The 10,074-nt window shown below is 39.2% G+C and overlaps 1 protein-coding gene across 3 annotated transcripts in view; it reads right to left on the bottom strand.

Moving 5' to 3' along the window:
* Nucleotides 1-453: 453 nt before the first annotated feature.
* The window catches only part of ctdspla (CTD (carboxy-terminal domain, RNA polymerase II, polypeptide A) small phosphatase-like a), a 32,467-nt gene continuing 22,846 nt past the window's right edge, over nucleotides 454-10,074 (bottom strand). For all 3 annotated transcript variants that reach the window (XM_039790543.1, XM_039790544.1, XM_039790542.1), the window contains 5 exons: nucleotides 8,926-9,027; nucleotides 3,790-3,846; nucleotides 2,687-2,779; nucleotides 2,406-2,591; nucleotides 454-1,648 (listed from right to left, as the gene is read on the bottom strand). In XM_039790543.1, the coding sequence (XP_039646477.1) occupies nucleotides 1,523-1,648; nucleotides 2,406-2,591; nucleotides 2,687-2,779; nucleotides 3,790-3,846; nucleotides 8,926-9,027 (564 nt within the window). In that variant the 3' untranslated portion in view covers nucleotides 454-1,522. The remainder of the gene's footprint in view (nucleotides 1,649-2,405; nucleotides 2,592-2,686; nucleotides 2,780-3,789; nucleotides 3,847-8,925; nucleotides 9,028-10,074) is intronic.

The following is a 10,074-nucleotide window of genomic DNA, read 5'->3' as shown; positions in this document are numbered from 1 at the left end:
GGGACTATAACCAATCAGAGCACCGAAACATGTGAAGTAGCGCTGAGCAGCAGACAAATGCAAACAGACTACAGCATGCAAAGATGAGCTGTGATGGTGAAGCATTGATATGTCTGTGACTTAGTGTTGAAAATAGTAGTTGTGTTCCCGGCGCGAGACAAAAATGAAATCATTACGTATTGTGAGTAAACTGCGAAGGCTCTGTAAGTTGTCAGTCATTGTAACAAACCGACCCGACAGGAGATAAGTGGTTGTGATGGGCCTTGTTTTTTTTTTTTACTGAATACATCGGAGACATACAGTCTCGGTGATAGCAGTCGGGTGATCATTTTCTGTTGGTTTGTCATTACAAGCGCCTCGTTTCACGTTACATATAGTCATTTGATTCCATGTTAATATAAAAAAATGAAATATAGCAGCTTTAAGGTCTGTTAAATACACCATGGTACAAACTGACAGTGTGCAAACCTGCAACTTTAATAATGTCGTACAGTCCGATTTCAACAGCAGTCTTTACAATGCACCCAACCCCCTTTTCCCCAATAAATATAATTTTATTTCATGTAATCTAAGCTAATTATTATATCTTCCTCAAAAGTTTAACATTTATTGGTGGATGGTGATATCATCACAAAGGTTTCTTTTCTTTTTTTTCAACAATAAAGTGGGGTTTCAATGTCTTTAAGGTTTATCCATTTACAGTCACTGTCAAGGATCAAATGACGCCATTCAGTTACAAATCACATTGAATTGTAGAAATCTTTGGTAAATTTAACAATTCATTGTTGCTTAATTCAAAAGCAAAGTATCATCCGGGTCTAAGAGGCTAGTTGGATACATTTCTAGAAATGTATTCTTTTCTGTTTTCTCAGATTAAATGACAATTACCAAAGACTTACTTCCAACTTTACTTTAAGGAGGATTTAGTTAATACGCATTTGGAGATTTGAGTAAATATGCAGCATAAAAATGTGCACCCCATAACCTGACACAACAAAATCAGCACAGTAATGAAGGCACTTCATTCTGTAAGAGAAGATAAATCACAGTTGTTTAAATAAAAGGTCAGACGAGATATAACAGCCTGCATAGCACAGCTCAACACAAAAGAACTATAAGGTCACCCATTCTCGAAAAAAAAAACTCTTCGTCCGGATTATTTTTGGTAACTAAAATATTACTTGATAGAATAGTAAAACCTCCGCTCTCTGATAGAAAAATTACTTTATGTATGTCTTGCTTAGAAACATATAGTATGTACATACAGTGATATCATCTTTTGTCAGTCAAGAGTCCTGTACAAAGAGTCCAAGAATGCAGACATGGTAAGAATCCATACAGTTGTTGTCTCTAGATTTCATCATGACCGGAGCGTTTGCCTGAGGTCCTCAGATTGGGAGCCACAGGTGGGACTCCCAGCGCCGATTGCAGGATGGGAGCCGGGCTGCGGGGCCGTGGCAGCCAGGTGAGGCCTCCGTGCAGCGGAGCCAAGGCAGGAAGGACCAGCTGGATCTGCCGTCTGCTACCTGTTCCTCAGGCTCTGTAACAGACTGTAAACATCCTCCTCCTTACTGAGGCCCTCAAACAGAGGAATCAGGTCCAGCAGCTCAGTGTCTGTCATGTCTTCAAACCAGGACTGCACTGGGACCTGTGGAGAGAGAGGAAAAGACAGCTTTTTTTTATTTGAAGGGAGAAAACACAGCCGACAGTCGATGCTAAAGTGCTGCATTATAGGTGTGGAGATGGTGCGAGTTTTGTGTAAATAATTAATGGGCGAAATGCATCAAAGGCATGAAGAGTGGCAGCAGCTCTACTGAGCAACTTCTCCACAGAGGAGAGAAATCTCATAACACTGAGAACACTGCCTCTGGCTCAACGCCGTTTCTAAAACAACAAAGCTGATTAAAACTGACAACGCCTAGCAAGTATAATCATTTACCATTATTAGTAACTTTATAACTAACTTATTTCTGTTGTAACAGTGTATTTTGACCCCATTTTTAGTCAGCATTTGTGGGTTTTAAAACCACACCATAATACATAAAGTCTCATTGTAGCTCCCATTTATATATGCAGATTCACCTTAAAAATCTGTTAGAAATGTTCATTGTTTAGACGTCAACAGGAATTGATATTAAGATTTCTGAAACTCTTGCAACTAAAGTGTGAACAAAAGCAGCATTCCTGGCTCAAACAGTAAAAAAAAAAAAAAAAAAAAAAGACTCTAGATAATATATGTATACCCCTAAAAAGTGACATTTCTTTTCCAGGTACCTAAACACAACATCCAGCCTTACTTCACTTGTATACATACTGTATGTGATGTGCAAAAACAACACAGCGACTGTAGCATGAACAGAGGATGCCACAAGTCCAGGATAATGGAGGTTTTAGGTCTGACGTACTGCATTCTCAGGGTGGAAGATGTAGGAGGCAGGTGAGTTGTCTATGATGATGACTTTACTGAGCTCTCGGCCCAGCCGGCTGAGGTCTTTGACGTAGTTTCCTCTGTGGAAAACACAGGATTCCCTGAAGAGCCGGGCCCGAAACACCCCCCACTGGTCCAGCAGGTCTGCCACAGGGTCAGCGTACTGAACGAACCAAAAAGCCATCTAGGTTAATACGGTCTGTGTGAAGCGCCATCACTGTGACTGTCATATTAAGTGTTAAAACATGTGAACAAAACCTTTGCTAAGCTCGCTGTGAAGAGGACGCATTCAAAGAGCTCCCCCATCTTCTGGAGAAACTCGTCCACATGGGGTCTCTTCAGCACGTACACCTGAAACAAAGACAGGAAAATAAAAAGTTAGGGTTAGAATACATCTCTGTTCTTGCACTTTTTTTTACAGTTTTACGCTGTCTGTTTCACCAAAAACCACGCAGATTTGACTGATTTAGTTGGATTACTGTTCTGTAATGAGCTGTTGTATTTGATACCTTTAGAATTCTAATAAAATGCAATGTGTAACAGATGTCTTTCCAGGTGAACCTCTAAGTCTACATATATATAATTCATCATACATCTTGAATGTAATTATTAATATCAAATGCTTTTATTCTAAAATCACCCCGTTTATCCTATAAAAGAAAATGTGTGTTACAACCATATTTGAAGCCAATAAGAGACTTTGAAAATAAATATATGCAATTATCTAACCTGGGAGGATTACACATGTTCAAGCCCTTCACAACAACAGGCATTACTCTGTGATCATATTTGCCATTTCTGCTCGTCTTTGTCCTCTTCAGCAGGTCTTCAGTGGTTAGTTGCTGCCCCCAAGTGCAAGTAATCAAGCATAGGCCAAGACAGATAGAGAAAGCCTATCCTGGATTACTTGAACCAGGTCACAGCTACAGTCTAGCTGCCTCTGCTTCAAACAGGAGGCAGAAAACAAACCTTTATACAGAAGCACAAGCCTCGTCACAATGCAGGTGAAAAGGGTGCCTCTGTTTCTGCTGTCATTTCTCTCTCAGACAAACACATTTCTAATCAGTAAAGAATTTCTTCTGCTGCTCGCTAAACAGTATCTTTAACACTCTTTTGCGACATTTGTTTACCAGGTGACACAGTCACGTCACAGCCCATCTATCTTTACAGCGGGAGAAAAGACAAAGAGAAGAAAATAAATTCAGTGAGCTGTCCCACTTTCGATGTAGCTGTGAGATAATAGAGAATAATAAATATTAAAGGAAAGAAATGGAGCTGCAGCTTCCAGGGGAGATCTTATAAATTAATATCATTTTATTCAAGCCTACTCCTGGAAGTCCTCTTTATCAGTGCAACAGTACCTGATGAACAGTCCCATCAATCTCCACTGGAACGATGAAGTCTGCATTGCTGATGGGCTGAGGGAAGAAAAATAAAATAAAAGAAAGGATTCAAAACTTGTGGTGTTTTTGCTCAAAACAGCACAAATCTGAAAGGTAGCAGCTAAACCACATGCCCACATTTTTGGTTATAGAGAAAGGTAAAATACTCCTATAATGTGCCTCAGGCCAACTAGGAAGGTTTTAAGCATACTGTGGTTCCTTCTGCTCCAGCACTCTGTGTCTCAGTGTTAAATAAAAACCACAAGTGAGACTCCGGGGAGAAACCTGGGAGCTCAACAAGATGACAGACGAGAACGAGGACAGGAGTGCCGACTTGTGTCATCTTTAAAAGCAAGAAAGAGGAGAGGTGCACGGGGTGGAGGAAGATAGATGCCGGAGGGTTGTAGGTGGAAGACAAGTGGAGGGCGTAAAGATGAGGATGAAAGGATTAGGTGGGAGGCATGGCGGTGTCATTTCAGAAAAGGGAAAGGAAAGAAAATAGGCGACTTAAAAAAAAAATCTAAGAAGCACGAAGAAAGCTTTTCCGGCTGTCACCTGTTTGGATGGTTTGTTGTAGACATAAAAAAAGAATAGAGGATTATTTAGAAGTATCATGTTAAAGGCTGAATTGACTGTAATTCCTCCACTGATATTTAAAGAATGCAGGAAAATCTGCAACATCATTATTATTTGGTCAAGTAATGCTTGAGATGACTTTATATCTTAGACAAACTAGTTATTGTCTATTTTTAAGTTACACAATTCTACTCTACAAAGTCAGCTTTAAGTAGTATAAACATTTTAGGATGATTCTTCTCTGAAAAGTAATTGTCTGATTAAACCAAATGCTGTCATCAAGTCGAGTAACGAAGCTAGGCTACTAGAATAGAATACAATGTCATGCGACACATACAAGTGATTGATAGATTCTTTATTTTTATGGTATAACAACTTTTAATTGCTAAGATGTTGTAGCATCTGAATACATTTTTCAATTACAGTAAACAGGTCGGAAAAACTAACTAAGATAGAGTCGTGTTACTGCAATTTGTTTTTGTTTACCTTTCTTTTATATTTACTGCAAATTTGACATGCTGTTTATGTTTTTTAATTACATATTCTATGTCATGGCATAATCATTTTTATAAAGCAACAATATTTTTCATTCTATTTAGCATTCATAGACATTATATAAACATGTAATACATGCTTTATAACACACTATAAGGTAGTTGTAAGTGGATATAACTCCGACTGTGGGCATCCATTAGTGGAGGCTGCTGTATAAGATCGCTCAATAAATCCCAATATAGTAAAACACAGTTCTAATAATAGATATGAAACTTCAAAATGTCCTCATGGCTGTGTACAACTACATTATTGTGTTACAAACCATGTATTAAATGGTTGTTTACTGCTTATAAATGCTAAACAGGGAGACCTAAAGTAAAGTGTAACAGGTTTTTTACTCAGCCATGCTCGAATATAAACCTACCCACATTTCTATTGATTGTAGTGTAAATTCAAAGCTACTGTTAGCAGGTACAGTCCAATGCCACCCAGCAGAGGGGGTGTTTGCTGTAGGAATACTAAACGCAGCATGTTGACCTTCCACGTCACCTGTTTAATCTGTCTAATATGACCATTATGGTGGTGACAGGGGAACAATAGACCTACTGTACTAGAGACGTTTGGTGATGCAAGAGTGACTTAATACACAATCAAAGATCCAGATCCCAGACAGATGACAGACAGATGTGAGTGCTTCTATGGATCCGTTTTGTAATTCAGCTCTGGTCAATGTTTACACCAGAAAACATAAAGACTGCAGCTTTGATTTGACTAAAAACAGAACCAGTAATGAGCCAAACCAATGACAGGCATTAGTCCAACTTTCACAAAGAGAAAAGAGAAAGAGGAGAGAGACACACAGCTGGAGGAAGACATGCAGAGACAGACTTGTCCTCTACCGATTACTCTTCTGCTGAATCACTCCATCATCTGAAGACTGAATACACACAATAGCTGCTCAGTAATGAGCCGGCTCCAAGACGGTGAGAGACATGGGAAATGGAGGGTGGAGGATGTATGTGTGAGAGAAATGGAGGGAGAAGGATGAAGTAAACGGGGACAACGAAGAGTGTTTGTTTCATGGATCTCTCCTGAACCTGTGTTGACCTCAACAGACTTGACGGAGGGAACTTCTTCTGGATTGTTTCAACTGTTGATCACAGTCTGACTGTGATCCACCGTTTCTTTTACATACACAATAATCATTTGGCATCATTGTCCGAACCTGACTCCTAAAACATGTCCTATTACTGTGCATCATACATGAACATGTTTAACAATCACGTATGGGTGTAACATTAGGGTGTCCACATACCTTTGGCCTTAAACTGTGTTTTGACTATTTTGTATTTTATTTTATTCCTATTTCAGTCTTTTGTAACATTAGATAACATTGGTGTTACATAAATAAGCTTTACTATTATTATCATATACAGTATATCCTGTCAGTCATTCTTACACATCGAGGACACACGAGAGATAATCCTGGAACAGGCCCAGGAATTATCTTTTCATCCCAGATACAGGATAAAGCATACAGTATGTGATGCGTTATGTAACGTTTCTTTTTTAGTCTGTGTCCATCTGTCAGTTATGGTCGTTTTTCCTGCACTAATTGTCTAATTCCCATTGGGGACTTGTATATTCTATAATTAAAGTGCTTCACATGTTGATACTTCACTTCCAGAAATAAATAATCGACAGGAAATCCTGCAGGCTTCTGAACGGAACTGAAAGTGCTGCGCGTGTGTCGCTTTCTGTTTCACTCTCTTCCTCTCCCAACTGATTTTCATTTATAACATTGCCTGATTCCATTTCATACTGCATACTGATCTCTGAGCTAAATGCATTTTGATGGACTGTGTATGCGGTGTGTAACTGAGTTCCATCAGGGAATAAAAAAAAACGAGTTTCTGACTTGTTTTGTCAGGGGAGGAAAATAAAACCCTTCAGACTATCAGAACAGATCCATGATTTCTGCGAAATTCATCCCGCAGTTATTTAAGGCTACAGTACACTGTATTGGACACACCCTTGTGTGTGGGTGAGTATGTACGTGTGTGTGGCCCCGTACTGCTGGCTTGTGACTGTAATGGGCGGGTCCAGTACAGTGTGTGTACATTTTTCACTCCCTTTGACTTTCCACAGCAAATTAATTCCCAGTCATATGAAAATGTACTTTTCTGGGAAGTTATTCTTTAAGAACAAATGGTTTCCTTTCACCGCTGAATAAAACCTACAGCAAACACAAAAGGTTCTTCAGCTTCACCTTGAGCGATTTTGTTGCATACCTCTCTGGCTTTCTCATGCTGAGGACAAAATGCACACAGGCACAAATACAGTACACACAGACATAACAAGATCAGCTGGGCCGAGGCACAGCTGTGCTAATGTGGTTGAGTGTTCCAGGTTTGTCAGTAGAGAGAACTTTTGACGGTGAGACACAGAAGTCCATTGGCCTTAATCATTTATCATCTGTCATTATCATTGTTGGGAGTAACGCGTAAAAAATTCAATTACAGTCATTTTTGCTGTAACGCAGTAATATAACGCATTACTAATTAAATTTCGGTAATCTTATACCAGTTACAATCTCAGCAACGCGAGTTGCAATGTATTTTAACGCAACATTTAGTGGTATTTTGTTTTTTTAAGAATTCACCTCCAACCGCGAAACATTTCTTCACAGAAAAAAAAAAAAAAGAGTATTATTTCCTGTTGCTGTTTTCGATGGTTGAGATGACTGCAGAGACAGATACATTCGCGAGATGGACATTATTTTCAGGAGTTATTACGTTGCGTTGAAGCAAGCTGTCCCGTCACTGTTCCTGTGGTCAGAGTCCGAACCAGAAACGGTACAGACAACATCTGTGTCCCAACAGGTGACGGTACGTAAGCGCGGACAGCAGTGTGTCCGAGCTGCTGACAGATAGAAACATGTCGGGAATTAATGTTTAGGCTTGCTACTGCTACACGTAAATCTCATTGCATTTTATCGGCTGTGGAAAGTAACTATGCCGTACTTCAATACAACTGTAAGGTACATTTAAGATGAGTATTTTCATTTTCTCCTACTTGCCTATTGTATGTTTTACTTTTCTATTTTTAGTGCTTTAGTTACTTTGCATATTCATATTAATGATACAAAATATTATGAATAATCTATGATGTATTAAAGTGGATAAAGAGGAGACTTTATTGATCCGGTGGTGAAATTCACAAGCTACCTGCCAAGTCAAACGTCCGCTGTTATTTTGGGGAAAGTAACTCAAAAGTAATGCAAAAGTAGTGTAAAGCATTACAATTCAAAGGCAGTAATATTGTAATATAACTAATTACTCTCAAATGACAGTAACTAGTAATCTATAATGTATTACATTTTGGAAGTAACTTGCTTACAACTTTATGTCATGTTTGAAAAACACTTCCAGGTCAAATGCACAGCGATGTACTGACACCTTAAAAATGTGGTATCTCCATGGTTTTAGAACAGTTCTTTGATCTTACAGTGTAAATCAATTCAATTCTTAAAAAAGGTTATGTCCAAATAAACAAACAAAAACATTCCATTTTATTTAGTGTGTGTGTGGATGACTCCTAGAGAAGACATTCTGGAGTTACTGTACATAGTTTCTACAAAACAGAGATGCTACTGTAGGTACCTCCTGCCGAACGACTAGTCACGCTGATGAATTGCATGATGCACAGCTGCTCAGCATGTGCTGGTTGCCATGCCAACACCTTATTATAGTAACAGTTAAGCCTCCTTTTCACCTTCCCCTGTTTTATCTGGCGTATGAAGGCCATAATACCCTAACGGACACACTTTCCTGTGATTACCTGATGTGTACTAGCTCAGTGGCACCTCATGCTAATTGTCATCATGCCCGTGTTCACAGCAAAGAATGGCATCTTCAGGATTTATTTCTGTATTATCCTATTATCCCTCTCAGGCTGGGAAATAACAGCCTGACACAACTGAAAAGATGATGTGTCTATATACTTAAACGTGTACTTGAGTGTGTGTGCGTGTGGTAAAAATACCTTGAAGGAGCTGTGCACGAGGGTTTCGTCCAGGTCGATCACCACACAGTTCTTGCCGTAGTCAGCTTTACTGACCTCAGGTAGGAGGAACTTGGCTGGAGGCTGCAGAGACAATACACACCATTTACAATTGTGTGTATATACAGCAGTTCATTAGAGGGAACAGGTTGCAGAACACATTCTCTCACACACTGATACAGAGGGTGTGATGATGGCTCAGTTAAAGTTTTGGAGACGATGACTTGGCCGTGACATAGTGGGTGACACTAAAGAAACCCTTAACAGGATAAATGACCTGCAGGTAAGTGTCACTTAGCTTCCTGATATTTCTCTGGGACGTTTGTTGTTGTAATTTTTCGATTGTTTACAGCTGACTAATTATATCAAATTGTCGATTGAACAGAAAATTAATCTGCAACGATAATCGATTTCATCAGTAAGTAATTTTTTTTTAATCAAAAGTGCTAAAAGTTGGGGCGCCCTGGTACCTCACCTGGTTGAGCGTGCACCCCACATACCAAGGCTCAGTCCTTAGCCCAGCAGCCCAGGTTTGAGTCCAACACGCTACTCTTTGCTGCATGTTATTCCCCCTCTCTCTCTCCCATTTCCTATCTTCAGCTGTCCTCTTAAATAAAGGCCATAAAAAGAAAAAAGTTCTAAAAGTTTCTAAGCTAAAATAATATAAAAGCTAAATTAAGACTATGCCTGAAATCAGTATCACGATATTGATAAAATATTGATAATCAAATCGATGTTCCAGTCAGTAAACTGTGTTGCATTGTAGTGCATTACAGCAGACAAAAATGCATTGAATTATTCAAAGAATGTTGTGATCATTTTGTTACAATATGATTCCAATTAACGGTCATATGGACATATTACCTATCTGAGTAGTGCATAGGAGGTACTGCAAACTAAGCATTATTTTTTCATTATTTATTGGCTAACGTTATTCAAAATTCCTTCAAAGCCTTCAAATAGCTTGCATAATTCAACCAACAGCCCAAAACATTTAATTTAAAATCATTAAATGTTGACGGAGCTCTGTGACTGTGCTGCCTTCAGGGTCAGGGGGGAAAGGGGCAGATGGTGCGGCCATAGGGGGACACACTCACACAAGTACATCAATGAATTTGCGCGCGCAAATTC

Source organism: Perca fluviatilis, chromosome 22, assembly GCF_010015445.1.
Source record: "Perca fluviatilis chromosome 22, GENO_Pfluv_1.0, whole genome shotgun sequence".
Classification (NCBI taxonomy): Eukaryota; Metazoa; Chordata; class Actinopteri; order Perciformes; family Percidae; genus Perca; species Perca fluviatilis.
The sequence above is the reverse complement of the archived record's forward strand: the minus strand, read 5'-3'. Positions and strand labels throughout refer to the sequence as shown.